This window comes from Sorex fumeus, unplaced genomic scaffold (genome assembly GCF_029834395.1).
Source record: "Sorex fumeus unplaced genomic scaffold, SorFum_2.1 ptg000048l, whole genome shotgun sequence".
NCBI classification, from domain to species: domain Eukaryota; kingdom Metazoa; phylum Chordata; class Mammalia; order Eulipotyphla; family Soricidae; genus Sorex; species Sorex fumeus.
In genome coordinates, this window is record NW_026606105.1 from 11,349,952 (window position 1) to 11,369,007 (window position 19,056).

Below are 19,056 nucleotides of genomic sequence, written 5' to 3' on the forward strand. Positions count from 1 at the left end.
GGGGGGAGGGGAGTGTTGTGTTGGTTTTGGAGCCATACCCAACAATGCGCAGGGTTTACTCCTGGCTCTGCACTCATTAATCACTCCTGGCAGCACTCGGGGACCATATGAGTCCCTAGGATTGAACCCAGGTCGGCCACATGCCAGACAAGCACCCTCCCCTCTGTACTATCACTCTAACCACTTAAGAGAGTAGTTGTGTTTGTTAGACTTGTGAATTCTCAATGAATGGAAAGGACTCTGGGACCATTAAAAGCTCATTTTAATGATACTGTAACCTCTCACCGTCAGTCCATCACCTTCTAAGTATTTGTATTCCTTTTCTTCATAGCTGTTATATCTTAAAATTAGGTTCAATCATATGGCTATTTGATTAATATTGGTTTCCTTCACTATATAAGAGCCTCCATGCAATCAGAAGCCTTGTCTGATTCTGCCTGCCAGTGTTCCCTCTGTGAATAGGGCCTGCCAGGCAGGCGAATGAGTGAGCAAATTCTTAATGGCTGATTATATGATTACCTTGTGATAAGGATGTCAGTTTCATCAGTTAGGGAAGTGGTGCAAATTAAATTCTATGCCTTACCATCCGCATAAAGTCTTAATCTTTGAACCCACTAATCCTATATTGACATACTGATTGAGAGCCTTAGAAATAAGTGCACAGTGATAGATTCCATTATGGCTAGTACCATTATGTATTGTTTTCAGCGGGACTAAAAATTCTTGATTTGAATTAGTCATACTGTTTGTTACCCATTGTGTAGAATTTCAAATATTTGACCACTGGTTTGACTTTGCAAGAAATTTTTATTGTTTTCATAAAATTGTTATAGTTGCCTCGTTTCCTTTCTATAATTTAGCACCCAGGTAAATGTTATTTTCATTTGACTTATCTTAAAAGGGAGAAGACGTCAACCGGACACTAGAAGGGGGAAGGAAGCCTCTTCATTATGCAGCAGATTGTGGGCAGCTGGAAATCCTGGAATTTCTGCTGCTGAAAGGAGCAGATATTAATGTATGTAAACATTGTTCTCGAAAAAGATTCCTATTGTATGCTTCGGGTAATTGTTTCCTACAAAAATAGTCACTTGTGAAAACCTCACTTGAAATAAAAGCAATCTGAAATTATACCAAATGTACTATACTTAGGAATATATAGTAGAGCCATTTAAAAGTTGTGAACTTTCGTGAACTGGTAAAATTGAAAATTAGGCTATTTCCTTTCGGCTGTGGAGTTTCAGGTTCTGAAGCAGCTTGAGAGTGAGTGCGCTCCGTAGGTAGCAGATGGCTTCGCCCTGCAGTCATCTGGTCACATTTGATGGACAAAGGTCAGTAGGAAAGAGGTCAGACAGAAGTGACCATATTCAGGCATTTGCCTTTGCATTGTCCTTTTTTTTTTTTTTTAATTTCATTGTATCAATGTGAGATAGAATGCTTTGTTTCACTCGCTCTCACTGTTACACATTCCCCCAAACCCTGAAAAAAGGAAGATGATGACCTCTCAGCATCTTCCTTTTTTCAGGGTTTGGGGGAATGTGTAACAGTGACAGTGAGTGAGACAAAGCATTCACATTTCAGGTAACACCGCCTCACCTGGCACAGTTGTGTCGATCTTGCTTCCTTGTTGACCATGTTCTTCTATCTCTTCTCTTCCTAGACCCCCAGTAGCGTTTTTGTAATAGTGGGGAATTATAATTAGGGACATAGTGGCAAGATGTCAGCCCTGATTGAAATCCTGCTCGCTCCACTTCATGGACTCCCAAGCAGAAGGCGCTGAGCTTGGGCCTGGGGTGCCCTCCAAGAGTGTAGAAACTTGGAGCTCTGTAAAACGATCTCGTATAGGAAGGCAAATGGCGAAAATGATTTTAGGGATTCCCCAACTAGCTCTAGAACTGAAAAATGATAATGTGGTTAACCTCTGTATGATATATCCTCTAGGCTCCAGATAAACATCATATCACTCCTCTTCTGTCTGCCGTGTATGAAGGCCATGTTTCCTGCGTGAAATTGCTTCTGTCAAAGGTGAGCTCGATTGCCAATTTTTTGTTGTATTTTTGTGTTACTTGTATGATATCAGGGACAGAAAAACTAGAGGTAAGATCCAGAATTGGAATTTAAATGTGTTTCTCAAAAGAGTTGGTTCACAAGCCATTCACTGTTGGTGTTGGGTAAATTTTGGCCAGACTCTCATTTCTCAGCCAGGGGCCATATAACTTCCTTGTGGAGCCTGAGGATCTTCCAAGGGGCCATGGTCAGAAGAAGGTCGAGAAAACTGGGCTAGAATAGAAATTAGAAGTTTCCTTCTCAAGAATATCTATTAAAAAGAAATCCGCTGAACTAAACATTGTATTATTGTCAGTTTGAACTTGAAACAGTTCTCAAATTGGGGACCCGAGAGATATTCCAAGGGTAAAGGCTGGCTTGCATGAGGCCAGCCTCAGTTCCACCTCTGACACCTCCTGACCCCCTAGCTTTGCTGGGTGTTGCCCAGAATTTATATGCTTCAGTTTCCCTTAGTACCTACTGAGCAAGATTATCAGAGATAGGTCACAGTTACGCTGTTTCTTCATGTAGTTGAGACTGTAGCAAATTTAAACTGTTTTGTGTTTATTATAAAGGTTAGATGGACTTTAAAAATTGAGTCTTAGGCATTAACTTTTCAGTTGTAAGCATTGTATTGTAGATGGAATCAACTGGTTGACCGACCACATACGTTACCTTCATAAAATGAGATACCAGCATTAATCCCAATTACCATCTCACGGCCATTCACTATTTAGTCCTTCCCATACCAACCAACGAAAAGTCTTCAAAATCACCTTTGAGGGGTGGGAGACATAGTACAGGACTGGTAGGATGCTTGCCTTGCAAAGTGGCCAACGCAGTTTGGTCCCCCCAGGTACCTCATGTGGTCCTCAACACCACCAAGTATGTCCCAAAACAAATAACAGTTCTCTGTGTGTGTTTGTACCCTTGAAAAACATTGGGTAATTTATCCAACAATTCATGAAAGGAGTGCACAATTCTAACAATACTGCAGATAACTGACCCCAGTTCAGCCACATCTTCCTGATGGAAATCACTCTGGCACACATCGCCAAGGCAACAGATAAACCCAAACCAGGTTCTCACTTCTCTGAGATTTCTCAATGCCCTTCCTTGGTTGGACCCCATTTTCTTGACTCAACCTCTTTGCTATGTATAAAATGGAAGAAATAGTTAATAATACTGTGTTGAGTATTTGAGAGTTAGTAAATGACTATTTCTTATCAGGTGTTTATTCTCATGGTGAGAATATTTAACTACGTGAGATGGTATAGGTTAACTTGATTATAACAGACATTTCACAACATAAAGATAGGCTTTCACTTAAAACTTTATGTACTTATTATCTCATAATCCTAATATTTGAATGTCTTGGAGACAGTATAAAAGGTCATTTATATTTTACCTCATACCCTCATAGTCAGGAACTTTTCTCTAAAATCTTAAAATGATCTTTTGTTCTTGCTAGATATGCAGTAGCACCTTTAAAAGCATACTGCACATGACATAACAACAAATCTAAGACTATTATCTATGAACTGAAAATTAACTGTAGTTAGTTTTCTATTATTTATATCCAAATAATGAAAAACAGACTAGGTTGGGGGCTTCTGTCTTTCAAGAGTTAAGTGCAGGTGATAAGCTTTTCCATTTTTATTCTCTTAAGAGATGAAAACAATAACAGCAACACTTAGCCCACCTGGTCGGTTAAGTTAAACATTCTCAGCAGATGCTGCTGTTTGCATAGTTTGCATATGCCATTCCCTAGAGCATAATTAGTGCTTCCTTTGGACAAGCCAAAGTATACAATAGAGTAGCTTGGCAATTAAGTTAGGAAAATGAACTTTAAGTTCTGGTCCTATCGTTTAATGGCCACTAAATTACCTAACATTTGAAGTCACTGGAATTAGTGGATGTCTCAGAATTATTCTGAAAATTTAAGATGGTGTTAGTCCCCATTTTGACTACTTTCTCACTGAATTCTACCTGTCTGCATGAGCAGAATGCCAGTTTCTCTGTTGTTGTTGTTGTTGTTGTTGTTGAGCTACCCCAGGCGGTGCTCAGGGGTCACTCCTGACAGGCCTGGAGAACCATATGTGTCACCGGGGATTGAACCTGGATCGGCTGTGTGCAAGGCAAGTTCCCTCCCTGCTATACAGTCACATTTTTATGTCCCTTAAGGCTCTAGTTTAAATTTCTTACAAACTTTGGGCAGGTCTCTGAGTTTAGCAGTCGTATTTCACAGAGCTATTGTGAGGACAGATTGATGTGACTTATTTACGGTATTATGTTAAAAATGGAAAACTGCTAGGAACATTCTAACATTCACCATATTGACTATTAGATGCTATTATGGGGTCTCCACATATATTCTTTACTCTGTCTCCTGCTTCAATACATTGAGAATGAAAATAAATGCTTTGTGCGTGTATTTGAATCATATTTTAAATGAGTGTTTTAGTAGACTCCAAAATTGAATTAGTAAGTTCTGTGGTTATAATACTGTTTAAGTGTATGTTCATGCAGTTAAAAATTCTCAGGGTCAGGCCAGAGAAATAATACAGGGGTAAGGTGCTTACCTCTAATCCAGTTTCCATCCCAGGAAGAATCAAGCACCAGCAGGAGTGATCCCTGAGCACTCAAAAAGAGAACAAACAAAAATTCCCACTGTTCTCAACACTGTTAAACTATCTTGAAACTTTAAACAAATGGCTCAAATCATGAGGTAATGGAGTTCTTTGGGAGCAGTTTCTGCTAAAATATTCACAAGCTCATTCAAAAGAAGTATTTTATAGCATTTCTAATACAGTGATAAATCATAGTATATACATGCACTAGTTAACAGTTTCTATGAGGCAAACATTACCCTGATACCACACACAGGATAGTAGTAAGAAGGTGTTTGCTTTTCTTTAGGGCACCGAAATCATACAGTGCCAGATATCTGTAATATGATGTAGTTGTGAATTTATTTTCACCTATTTAACAAGTGTTTACTGAACATTCGCAGTTCATCAGGCATTATCCTGAGGGTGAATACAGCAGGGTGCTTGCCCTGGGAACAAGTCTATGATATGTGCTTTAGGAAAAAGCAGTCTTTTGTAATTTAAAAAAAAAAAAAACTAAAGTGATTCATTAAGGAAAAAACTTATAGGTGTCTGAAAGCAAATAAACAAACAAAAAAATGGCTCTGCATTAAAAAAAAAACCCTGCTGCATAGCAAAATAACACAACAAATGGGGGGGGGGGGGTGGAATGAGGGCCAGGCATATATATCCCTTATCTGTTTCAGGACCTGGGATCGAGTGTTACCTCCCCAAAAAAACAAAACAAAAATAGTCTTTTCCTTGGGTCTGGCAAGATAGCTCGGGGGACTGGAGTCCATGCCAGAATCCCAGATTTAATTCTTGGTGCTGCATAATCCTCCACGCACTGCGGGGAACAAGCCCAGATCCCAGTGTAGTTCCTGAGCATTAACAGATAGAACCCCCAAAAAAACAAAAACAAAAAAAGGGGGGGGGGAGAAGAAATTTGCAAACTGTATATCTAAAAGCAGTTAGTGTCTAGAATATATAAATGACTCATAATAGCCGAATGTCCACCGTCTTTTTGAAACCTGACAGTTAAAAGCTAAGTAGCACAAATGCTACCGTTCCTGTCCTGAAACCATAGTATACTTACGAGTTCAGATCCCACTGTCTGGCATGCAGGAAGCATGAGATTCTTAGGACTACAGGCGCTTTCTGCCCGCCCGACCCCCACAGCCAGGTGTGTGTAAACACCACGAAAAGGGATGTGGTTCCCCCCAGCACCACCCTGTTGAGCACCATAGCCAGAGGCGTAGCTTCTGCCAAAAGGTATGTGAGCTATGCTGTGACGACCCCTTGTTACAACATAGCAAACCACGGCATCTAGCATCAAAAGCAGGGGGAGGCCAGGAGTGTATGGTACAAATAAGTAGACAGGTAAAGGGCCCTGGGGGAGGCGGGGAGCAGAATTTTTTTTTTTTCAAAGAAGATACATACAAGGTCAAGAAGTATATGAAAAGATGTCCAAGTAACTAATGAGAGAAATGCAAATCTAGAACTGTGTCCACAGAAAGACAGGAAGTAACAGATGCTTGCCCGAGGCTGAAGGGAAAGGGAGCTCCGAGCTCTGTACCACTAAGGTAGCAAGTAGATTCCTTCAGCGATTACAAAGAGATAAAATGTTAATTTATAATTTCGAATGTATAAAATCCCTTAGCAGGACTGGAGTAAACAAGCCTTTCTTCCTCTAGCAGAGGGCAACCATAAGCACCAGGAGTGAACACTGTACTCGGTGCCAAGCACTGAGGAATTTGTGTACTGACAGTTTAGCTATACTCAGCTCCTTCGCCACAAAAAGCCTTTGTCAAGACAATCTCATAACCACGTTACAGGTTTTACAGTTCCCTTCTTAAAATGTTACTGATCTAGTTGCCTATTTGTGCATTTTAGGAACTAGTGATAGTAACAGAATTGGGTTGAGTGAAATAAGAAATAGATAAGGCAACAGAGAAGATGAAGCCACATGAACATTATCATATCTTTTTAGCTACATTGTCAACTGTCCAAGGGCAGAGGAAACTTGGCTTTACATTTTAACATTCTTTAATATTTTACAGTTTATCAAACAACAGTGGATGAAATCTGTGGCTTGCTGTATAAACACTTGTTTAGAAACAGTGTTGGACTTGGAGAAAAGGCACCCTTCTCTCTCGGGGGATGTAAAGTATGGTTTCAGGGATGACACTTGGAATATGGTAGAAGTAGTAACAGTTATTTTATAAACCAGTGTTGAATTTTATAAACAGCGACTTTGAACATCAAGAAGTTACTTGTGAAGCCTTGAGATAGTAAGGGACTGATACTAATCTATTCAAGCCATGTAACTTGGCCTCATCTTCTGCCAGGAAACTATCACCTGAATCAGATTCTAAATATAGAAAGACAGCCTGCCAGTGCTGAGTCAACTTAGATATCAGAACAAAAGGTCTTTTTTTCTAGAAATTACCTGAAAATATTGTGTATTGTTTGCCATGGGGCAGCCTATTCACGTGGCAATGTCACATTCCTCTCAGTAATTTGTCTTCAGTGAGCTGTTTTGTCCAGTTCTTTGTCAGGTATGTCCAGGCCCTACCTCAGTACTGTTTCATTGAATACACATTATTGACTGCCTGTTACCAATTGCTATGCAAGGCCTGGGGAATTCAAAGATTAATAGCTTGGATCCTACTAGTCACATACTTAGTAAGTAGGAAGTCAGGTGTGTGAAATGAACAACAAGTGTGTGAAAGTGTTCAGATTGCTGGGACTGGATTTTGTTTGTAAAAGAACAAGGATGTAGGGCTGGAGCGATAGCACAGCCGGTAGGGCGTTTGCCTTGCATGTGGCCGACCCGAGTTTGATTCCCAGCATTCCATATGGTCCCCCAGTACCACCAGGAGTAATTCCTGAGTGCAGAGCCAGGAGTAACCATTGTACATCACAGGGTGTGACCCAAAAAGCAAGGGGGGAAAAAAAAAGCAAGGATTTGAAGGGGGAAATTTGAGTGTGGTTCTGGAAATCTTGGGAACTTGGTTTCAAAAAATCTAATAAGGTGTTGAGACAACATGCCAAGCTGAAGCAGCATTTGAACAGTGTCACAGGCGCAAAACAGAACACAGTGCTTTATGGCTGCAACATAGTCCGGAAGGAGGAAGTAAAACTTTCAGACGGTGATCAAGCAAATAGTGCGTTATTTTATTTATCTTTAGTTTCTGGGATGCCATCACAGCTTCACAGGTAGGTAAGTCTTGTGTTTTCAAAAATCGGATCACTGTGGTCTGAAATTGATTTATGTAAGAGGTAGGGGGAAGAATAAAAAACTAATGCATTAGAATCTTTATATGACCATTCTGGACTAAGACAACAGTGGAAACATATGGGACAAGTGAGAAATGTTGAAAAGAGTAAAGTTGAGAGACTTGGTGACTGAATTAATATGAAGAGTAAACAAGGAAAACTACACAGTCTCCACATATAAGGGAAAATGGTGTGTTTATCACCATGATAGAATAACTGGGAAAGCAGATTAGGGGGGGAAGTCATTTTAAAAGTGGGGGCAGGGGTAGAGGGGTGGTGGTCTTAGACCAAGTGGTAGAGCACATCCCCAGCATGTACAGAGCTGTGAGTTCAGTCGTCAGCATTTCATAGTCCCCCAGCACTGCCATGAATGGCCCCTATAGAGGAAAGCATTTTAGGAAGGGTTGAGTGTGAGGTATTTGTGGAACTTGAACTGATTAAGTCTCAGAGGTAGTGTTTATATTCAAGGATTTAAAGTTCAAGATAGATGTTCGGGGTTGGGGGAAAGGTGGAACATTATTATGGATAAGATGGTCCGAAGAGAGCATATAGACCAGGTGGGAAGGCCAAACACCAGAAGGCAGGAGCCAAGGACCACAGCCGTGGACAAGAGCTCACAGTCTCCCTGGGATAGAAAAAGGGAGAGGGAAGTGGGGTGGGAGAAAGGAGAGGCAAGTTGTACACATACAAGAAAAACTTGAAGAGCACATTTTGTTTGAGATATGACTACAATGAATTCAGAGTAAAGTTGCTGTCGTTATTCAAGTGTGATTTTGATTGAAGTCAGGCATTGCTGACTTCCAAAATATTTTCAGAATAAGATGAAGCTGTAAATTGTCTCCCGTGTGCGTTTTTCCATTTGCCTTTTAGAAAGAGGACGTTTGTTGAGCAAGTTTTGGTTTCCTGTGTAATAGCTATGACTTTAAGTCTGAGTTGTGCACAGTTGCCATATGCCACTTGGAGTTCAGCCTAAAATATGTTAAAGCCAGTTACTGTGTTTGTTTTACCCCAATCAGCAGGCCATATATGTCAAGGAGAAGCTGCTTCAATGAGGACGAGTTCCCTGGGAAAAATGACCTTACAGCACAGACCAGCCTACCAACCTTTGTACACTTATTTTCTGAGGGGAAAAAAAGTAACTTAGTCCATTGTTACTGTAGGTTCCCTTTGCTATGGCAGTTCAACCATAAAAAGTAAGGTCGAATGTCTTGTTATTTATAATTTAATGAATAGGGCTGAGTTCTTGGTCTCCTGATTCTTTCTTTTGGGAGCATTGCAGAAATTAACAGAGAGAAAACTAATCATACTGGTCTTCTAGATACCCTTGTTAAGTCTGTTTCCCTTAAAATGATGGAAGTGTTGTGTATTTTAACCTTTAAGAATCTTCCCAATACCAAATGACTTAACTTGTAAATTTTAAAAGAACGATTACTAGTCATTCTCATAGTTTTCCAAAATAGTGGAGAGAATGCTCCCAAACTCATTTTAATAAGCTAATATTATCTAAAAATCAAAACCAGATAAGAATTTTACAAGAGAAACGTATAACAAGCCAGTATCCTTCATGAACATGGATGCAAAAGTTCTCAGCAAAAAGCCAACAAACTGAAATCACCATTAAATTCTACACAATGATCAAGTAGGATTCATTCCTGGGATGCAAGGAGGGGTTCAACATATTCAGTCAGTAAATATGTCACATTAGTAGAATGAAGATAAAATCCATGATCCTCTTAATAGCAGAAACAGTGTTTAACAAAATTCAACATTCTTTCATAGTAAGTGCTAAATGGTTTGGGATAAAAGATTATATTTCAACATAAGGATACCATTTAGGATAACCCCATAGCTAACATACTCAAGAGTGAAAAATTGAAATATTTTTCTCCAAAATCAGGAAAAAGATCACTCCTGCTCAGCTTAGAACTATTAGATAAAACAGAAAGATGTAAAATTGTCTGTTTTTTGAGGATGACATGATTTTATAGGTCTTACATACAGAAAACCCCAAAGTCAACACGCTCTTACCATAAAGCAAACTTAATGAGGCTGTAGAATACAAAAATCACTTGCATTCATGTATATTGACCATAAAAAAAAAAAGTGGACTACCCCGTATATCACCACACACTTACTCTTTCATTTTGTGCTACATAAAGTATCAGCTCTGAAAAACATCCCTTAAAATGCTTAAAATACATTCTTTGGTGGGCAGTATTCAGCCAGGATTTGGTTTGTGTGTGTTGGGGTCAGGAAATTAGGTGTTGATAAAGTGTTGGCTTTTGTAATAGGGGAACATTTCCTAGACTATCATTTTCCATGCTGGTTTATAGTCAGCTTGTCTATGCTCATCAAGACTCAGTCTAAGTATTACCTCATGCAGGAAGACTTTAGCCTGCACATCCCATTCTGGTTTATGGGCACTTCTGTGTGTGCAATATTATTTTTCACACCCTGTTATGTCATACTGGTTAATTTTACTCTCCCACACTAGCTAGTCTGGCAGACGAGCTTGTTTTTCTTTGATTCTCCAACCTTGGTACAGTGTCTGTGTAGCAGCCATTCAGTAAATACTGTCAAATGGGTTGAATGGATTTGCCAGATAAATGGGATGAGGCATTCATTCCATATGGCCCTTGAGTGTATAGATCCAACACAGGATCTTCAGAAATGAGGAGAAATTCCCTAGGATTCAAGAAAGATTAATAGGGGGAAAAAGTGATATTTTTGACTAGACTTGGTCTCTAAAGGATTTGTGATATCAAGTTTAGATTATTCTATAGTCCTCAGATGAGCCAGAGAACTACAAGACACTGGAGGGTTTTTTGTTTGTTTTTTGGGGTTTTTTTTTTTTTTTTTTTTTTGGCTTTTTCAGTCACACTGACGATGACGATGTGCCGGGTTTACTCCTGGTTCTGCACTCAGGAATTACTCCTGGCAGTGATCAGGGGACCATCTCCATCTGGGATGCTAGGACCAAAGCCGGGTCGGTTGCGCGCAAGACAAACGCCCTGGCCATTGTGCTAGTCCTCCGGTCCCCACTGGAGGCTTTTTGGTGACTGAACCTTGGGCGGGATAGGATCTAACACAGATCACTCAAATTGCGTTTGAGGGATTCGGTCGTGATCTGGGAGCAGGTACCTCAGTGCACCAAGCACCTTTCTAGAGACAGGGAACAGTTAATAACACAGACAAGATTCCTGTTCTGGGGCTTTCCTTCTGGTGAGAGATTACCTGACACAACTATACGCACAAAGGCTTATGCGCACATTCTCAAAACTGAAAGGCTGTGTTGTGTGCGAGTTGTTCTGAACAGCACATGACGCTGAAGCTCCCAGCCAGCCCCAGCTCCAGCATCTTCCTCGGGTCCAGCAGGGAACCTCCTGTCACCTCCTAATCTCTTGCCGCTGCGTTTCATGACTCACAGCCAGTGTCCGAGTTGTTCTCTGGGAACTTGTCTAAAAGAAACTTGTCTAAAAAAGCGAAGAGTCCATTTTGCCACCTATTGCCACCTTCTTGAACAAAAGCAGTCATTTTTCCTATTTTATACAACACATAGAGACATTCACTTCTTTTAAAGATTACTTAATTAGAGTTGATAGTTTAAAATAAAGCTATTCATTGCTCATGTTACTGGCAAGTTGTAAGCCACAGAGCTGTGTCTGTAGCTTAGAGTTTTTACTGCCTGAACTAACAATGCGGCTTATTTAAAGCTAAATCCATAACCATGCCAACTGTTTTGGGGGTTCTTAGCCCCCTTCAGTAGAACGGGCTCCGTTAGTAAAGGAATTTTTTAATTCCCCCTCCAAGCATTAGCCTGTGCCGAATAATGAGCCTTTCTTTCTCATTTGCGGGGCGCATATGGTGATGAAGACTCTCTCCTCTCTCTTCCAGGGTGCTGATAAGACTGTGAAAGGTCCAGATGGACTAACTGCCTTCGAAGCCACTGACAACCAGGCAATCAAAGCTCTTCTTCAGTGATGGACAGATGGGCTGACAGCTCTCGAAGAATGACTCTCCTGTGGCCTCACACTGCTGCCTGTCTGTCTGTCACTCTATCTGCCAGCTTCTTCAGCTCAGTTCTTCTAGAGGGGTGAGGGGAGAGAGAAATTCATTACCAATCAGACTTCCAGAAAACAAATGTGGGGGAGGGGAGAAACCCTGAGCAGGCTCTGACGAGGATTCCTGATCAAGTCAGCCTCTTTGCCCTGCCTCGTCAGAGACGCAGCCGGTGCCCCAGGGAGAGCCATAGCAAAACACCAGTTATCATTTGACCTTTTTTAGCTCCCCAGCTAACTTAACGAGGTTGTGTCAAGGGTCCGCTGACACAAAGGCCAACTCTACCTATTCGGTAGCCGTAGCTGCCAGCAGGGGTGGCTGCCGCCATGTAAACTTAGGGTGCTGAGATAAGCAATTAGCTCTAGCCTTCTGCCTTAAGATGCACTCTATTGGGGACCCCCTGGCATCTCGGGGCGCTGCCTGTGGTTGGTGACCAAATCTTCCCCCAGTGACGTTCAGCTTTATGTGGAAGCTCAGTTTCAGCGAGCAGGGCACAGCCCGAAATCGCTGGGTGACTGAACTTGGGATTTCCTCTCCTCTTTCACATGAGTTTCATCAGTCTTTACCTAGAACTGACTTATTTATAAAAATCTTAACTTTTGGAAGTCGAAAGGAAAAAATCATTCCAGTATGTTGTCTTTTTTTTTTTTTCCCTCCTCTAGATTTAAGATATATCTATAACATTGAAACACATTCAGACTCCTTCTGGTAGTAAAGGAGATTTAAAAAAAAAAAAATAGAATCATAGCCATAAGCCTGTTTGTATCATAAATGGAGTAAACAGCTGTCTCAGTAACCAATGGGTTTTCTTGATTTGCGGTTTGAATGGACTGGTTTCAGTTATGTTTGGAGAATTAAGGAATGTTCTTTGGAATGCCTTTCTCAGACCCCTCTTGGATGCTGATGATTTAATTGCACCAAAGCTGCCATTGGGGTGAGAGTTACTGTTTGAACAAATTTAACCCCATCCCTTCAGAAATCTGCATATTACCAATTTCCTCTTGAGTGTGGCTGGGCTTCTGCTGAACACTTGCCGTCCCAACCCATGTACTCTTTCTAATCATGCATCCTTCAAGCAGAGTCTGTTCTGAGAGACAGTGCCCCCGAGTCATGTTCTGTGGCCTGCAGAGATATTTAGGTATTTAGATACATTTTCACATTTATTTCATCAAGCAGTACGACCTAAGGCATAGAACCTTAATTTTCTGACATTAAAAATATTTTAATTTCTTTGACTTGCCATCCGTATGATTACTAAAAATATTAGGGTTTTTCCTTACCAAATCATGCAATAATTGAATGTACCTCAAATTTTTAAAAAGTGGGGGTGGGAGTGGGTTTGGGACTTGTATTCTGATTGTGGATAGTCAATATTTTTTAAAGGCAATGTAGCATTCTACAGCAGGGTTAACCAGTACCAAGAACAATCAGGCTGGTTAATAAATTTTACTGACCAGTTGCTGATTGGTGATTGGTGTGTGTGTGTGTGTGTGTGGGTGGGTGCATGCATGCGTGAGTGAGTGTGATTTGCCCCATGAACCCTTTTTTAATCCTGTGACTTTTCACTTATAAATAATTTAGCCTTGTAATTGTCCCGAGACAAGAAAACAATCACAGAATGGTGATTTAAGTACTTGGATGTGTTTGGCTTGCGCTGCTGTCTTGGTGCAGCCTCTGAGAGTTGGATTAAAGTCAATACTCCATGCTTGACAGCGTCACTGAGCTGAAATGTGAAGTGCTCCTCGTTGGAGGTGGGGGCACTCTGTCGGTCTCACAGTGTACTGATGAGGTGTGGGCTATCTCTACCTTCACCTCTTGACACATGCTCTTCGGAAATGTGGATTTCCCCCTCGACACGGTTCTTTTTACCTTTCCTTTCAGACTGGTTTGTCGTAGTTGGCAGAGAGTGCACTGTCCTATCCTACCTGAACCTGGTCTGCTTTCTCTGGTCACTGACCAGGAAACCACGTGATTCTTTGTATATTTCTCCTGATGTCCTTTGTATAGCAGTAGAGGCTACTTCGCCTTCCCCGATCTTTCTTAGCCATTTTGTAAACCCCACAATTAAAGAGCAATTGCTTAAGAGGATAACGTATAAACATAGAGTAGGCTGACCAAGTTGGTTTACAGTTTTCTTCTTACAGTTTTTTTTTAACTCAGTTATTTATAATGTATTTCTGAACCACTTGGCAGAGAAATTCACAACACTTAATGTTCATGTTTTGAGTAAAGGAAACTAAAATCATGTCTGCTTTTTTGGTACCATGTGCATTAATGAAAGATTAAGTAATTCTGTTCTCCACTATTTAACATCTCAGAAAAGAGTTTGCATGTTCTGTAGTTTTGTATTAAGTCATTTCGTATGCACTATATCAAGTAAAAACAGGTGATTTATCTGTTTACATCAGTGTACTAACATCTTGCAGCTTCAGACTGGTTGGTATCCTGTAGACTTGTAACTCAAATTCAGCACCTGAGTCTAGCCAAGCAGTTCTTCTATGCACTGCTCACCTTCCAAATCCAGTGGGCACCCAGGAGACATCGGTGGGTGCAGTGTGTAGTCACTGCTAGCAAATGGGCCCTTTCTGCATTTATTTTTTCCCAAATAATGAGTTTTAAATCGATATGTATCTGTTTGATTTTCTTCCCTAAAACTTCAACTGAGCTGCTGTTTTCTTTCCCGCAATATTGTATACTCGACTGTGTGTAGCAGAAGCTGGTGAGAGTGCCCTCCTACATAAGCAACTGCAGTGTTTTGCATGCAAAATTTTAAAAATTTAATTCTATTTTGTAAATGGAGAAACAATCATATCTTTCTAAGCAGTAATGGAGGAAGACTAGTACTTTGTGCATTTTGATATATATTTGAGTTTATTTTTTCCACAATGTAATACTTTGGATAGGTTTCTCATAATTATCCTTGCTCATGTATATCTGAATGCTAAATAATACTGTGTTTAAGTTTTGTGTTGCAAGAACAAATGGAATAAACTTGAATTGTGCTATAGCAAACGTGTCGGTAGCACTTCTCCCCTACCCCCCACACTCCCGGCTACTGCCCTCCTTTTCTAGTCTTCTCCAAACCAAATACCAGGTTTTTGGTTGACTCTAATATTTAATGAATCTAAAACTTCCCCCTGTTTGTTCCTCCTCTTAAAAAAAAAATAAGCTAGGAAGAAAATAAGAGCTATGAAAGATTTCATGGAAATGAACCGTGTTGCTCAGATCTGCATTTGTATCAGTCTCCTGGTAAAGAACATTCTGTTGATTAATAAAGTTCTGTAAACCTCTTTGTTTACTAGTAAACAAAGTAGCATGTTGTAGGCCATGAGCATCTTAATGTTAAAGGAAACAAGGTCATGGTGATCCTCTTCTGTACTTTCATGTGTTCACATGTCCTAAACTTGCCTCTTCGAGTTTTTAGGATGCACATTCAGGATAAACATTTTGATTTCACACTAAATTACTTGGAACTTGGAAACTGAACAGGATCCTGTATGGGTTATGTTTATTCCACCGGAATCTTGTCAACAGCTCTAAGATGACTGAAGTTTCCTTCTGAAATGGTTAATGATCCCCAAAACATACAAACCAGAGTTTCAGAACTTTGACATTGCGAACAAGTATAGACATGGGACGGCATGTTTGCCTGTGGCTGGACTGATCACGGGAGAAGACGGAATCATGTTGAGAGTGTGTGTCTTTAAAGGGGATTAATTCTATTTTTAACAGAACAGAACCGCCTGATAGCATGATTGAAGAGCAGCCCAGTATCAGAGGAAGGCACACAGCAAGCTTGCTTTCGCTTCCAGAATGCTTGCTGTGAGGTGGTTTTGTGATCGGAGAATTGCTATACAGTCGACCATGGCTAATGTCTCAGCTCTGTAATATTTTTTCTTTCCCTGCATCACCAGTGATGTCCCTGGGCTCGCAATATCACCCTGGACTGGGGAACCTGCTAGAAAGTCCTAGTGCAGGGCTGCTGAATCAAACTGGGGCTGGGCCCAGCCGTCTCTGGTAACCGGCCTTACAAGTGAGTCAGCTCACATTTACAGACCCCATGTTCATTCCTGAAGGGAAAGTGCATGGGAACTTTGAACACGTGACACAGCAAAATTCTCCATTCCTGAAAAACCCTCAAACTTGCCCAGTTAGGTTCTAGGCAAAAGAAGTCCTAGTAAGATGGAGTAAGATGAAAATGAAAGACCAGTGAGAAGGGTCAGTGTTCTTTAGTATGCAGAGAGTGTTTGCCCTGAAGCTTGTCCTGTCACCTGCTCAGGACAGTGCTTCCTAGTCCACCATAGCCCAGGGTGACATTTTCTTTGGCTGAGATGCTGAGAGTTGAACCCTGCCTACATCCTTAGGGTGAAGAGAACATGCAAGAAAGTAGGGGGATGGGCTGGGTGTCCTGTCTTGGCCAGCTGCACCTCACAGGGATTGCTCCTCAGCTGTCCCTACGACTTCCTTCCAGTCCAGTACTCCAGTTTCCACTGTGGACACCGTATGTTGGCCCAGAACTGCCCTGTTGGTACCGCCTAATCAGTTCCAATGTCGGATCTGCTGTCTTCCTGATCAGCCATCATCCAAAGAAAGATTTCCAGTTGAGAATAAAATGTAGTCGCTCTGGTAGCATTGGACTTCTTTATTTGTCCAGAACTACTGAGGTCAAATCAGTATACAGTCAAATGGGAGATAAATTTGATTTTGTAAATCCTGGCTCAGTGCAGTGGGGTGAGGAGTAACGGGGTGGGGGGAGGGGGTTTAACACCGAAGTGTCCCTGTACTCAGATAACTGGCCAAGCATCTTTATAAGAATTGTGTATATCGGGGCTGGAGCAATAGTACAGCAGGTAGGGCATTTGCCTTGCACATGGTCCACCCGGGTTCAATTCCCAGCATCCCATATGCTACCCTGAGCATCGCCAGGAGTAAACCCTGAGTGCATGAGCCAGGAGTAACCTCTGTGCATCGCCGGGTGTGACCCAAAAAGAAAAATAAAAGTATATCATGGAGCCAGAGATATAATTCATAGTAAAGTACATTTCCCACGGATTAAAATCCCTAGAACCAAAAAGTAAGAAGTCTTGCTGATCTATTGCAAACACACATTAACATGGAAAGACTAATGCCAGACTCACTGATCCAGTGAGGGGATGTTGACCTGGGGTGGTGATACGGAGGTGATGGCGCAACTGTGGCCTCCTGAAACCAGCTTACAAGCAGCAAAGTGAAGATGTGACCAGGCACCTGGACTTCTGTGCACTCAGCAGCTGCAGCACTGAAGACTGGCAGCCCCAAGAACCCCAGCCTCTCATCAGAACAGCAATGAGACACTTCGAACTCCTGAAGGCTGGCTGGTCGGGCGGACTGCTAGTAAGCTCTTATATTGTTTGATTTTTAAGAACTTTCCACCCCATCCCCTGACTTTCTGTGTTTGCCAACAAGTCTAGAATTGTATTTTATCTCTCCATGCCTTCTTCCTGATCCCCCCTAACTAATGTTACCTAGTCATGGTGACAGTCATTATATCAGGGAACCTACCCAACTAACCATGTTTCCTTCCCTTGTGATCTGCTAGTCACACTTCAGAAGGCCAGAAAACCCTAGATCAATGTGAATTTGTCAGTTTTCCAACTGAAAGGAGATCGGAAGTATTGAAAAAGAAAATGATTTGTTGGATGACAACCAAGGGTGGGCACTGTGCTGAAAACTTTTCATATTGCCTTGGTCAATTTTCTCAATGATACCATAAATATGGACAAAAAGAGGTTAATGAACTTGCTCACAGCCAGTAAATAGATCGTAAACTGGGGCCGGAACTATAGTACAGCAGTCGGGGCACTTGCCTTCACCTGACCAACCCAGGTTCGATCCCAGAACCACATATGGTCCCCCGAGCCCTCCCAGGAGAGATCCCCAAGCAAAGAACCAGGAGTAAACCCTGAGCAGCTCCAGGTCTGCCTCAGAAAAAAAAGAAGAAAGAAAAAAAGACCACAAACAATAAAATTCAATTCTGGCTGATTTTAGATCAACAGTCTTTGAAACCCTCAACAAGACATTCAAAATCACGCTTATAAACAAACTTCAGGGCTTACAGAATCTACTAGAAGCTTTGCTATGACTCAGCACTGAGACCCCAGCCCTGGGCACTTTTGTTTTAAAAACAGTAGTTCCGGCAACTTTTATTTGAATGAAAACCTCTGACCTCAGGTACATTGCACTCCATTTCCCACATCTGACTTCGGTGGTCAAATGAGTGAAAGGCAAGTGGTCAACTGATCTCCACAGATGCCGAGGAAGCCCTGGTAGAGCTGTCCGGGCACCCGCTAATGACCTGTCCCCCAGTGCATGTGAGGAGCCGGGCTCCAAGACCACCTCTGTGCGCTGCATGGGCTCACTAAGCTGGTCTGCACCAGGGCTCAGTCCCCCTGATGGGCCTCCAGGAGCCAGAGCCCAGGGAGGGAGAGCACATCTGGTGCAAGTCTTGCTTGACAAAGGGCCCCATTCCCAAGCCCTCAGGACTCCAAGTGCTTGTGCTTCTCAGGTCCTGCCACAAACACCGGGCAGTGACACCAGCTCCTCATCTTCATCCTATGCCTTCCCCTTGTCCTTGAAGGGACCATTACCCTGGTCCTGTGGTTCGTCTCATGTCAGTAGCTATGAGCTCAAGTCTTGTTCCACGTTATTATTAGCCACTCTTTTCATCAGGATACTCAATAAGCAGAATAAATAAGTAAAACCAGACATCTGTCACTTCGCCACAGGCAACCCGTCCACTCAGGACACCTTGCCGTGGCCTAATGATGCAGAGATCCGAGAGGAATTCTTTGCACTCGGGGATATTTCTGGGTGGGTGGGCGGGCAGCTGCCTTGCAGACATGAGATGGTGATTCCACTCCCACCCCACAACCCTGGTGAGCGACCCCCAGTCACGGCAACAACAACAGAAAAAGGGATTTTTTTTTTTAACAAGAAAAAGTACATTAAGTTGTGTGTTGCGGGGGGGGGGGGGGGCAGTTTGTTTGGGTTATATGAGCCAACAGAATTATCTTAAAAGTTGAACTCTCGGGGCTGGAGCAATAGCACA

General features: G+C 41.8%; 1 protein-coding gene across 1 annotated transcript in view; it reads left to right on the plus strand.

Moving 5' to 3' along the window:
* The window catches only part of MTPN (myotrophin), a 41,000-nt gene extending 26,709 nt beyond the window's left edge, over positions 1 to 14,291 (plus strand). Inside the window, exons 2-4 of the mRNA XM_056124009.1 lie at positions 902 to 1,015; positions 1,939 to 2,022; positions 11,805 to 14,291. Of these exons, the coding sequence (XP_055979984.1) occupies positions 902 to 1,015; positions 1,939 to 2,022; positions 11,805 to 11,891 (285 nt within the window). The 3' untranslated portion in view covers positions 11,892 to 14,291. The remainder of the gene's footprint in view (positions 1 to 901; positions 1,016 to 1,938; positions 2,023 to 11,804) is intronic.
* The last annotated feature ends 4,765 nt before the right edge of the window (positions 14,292 to 19,056 follow it).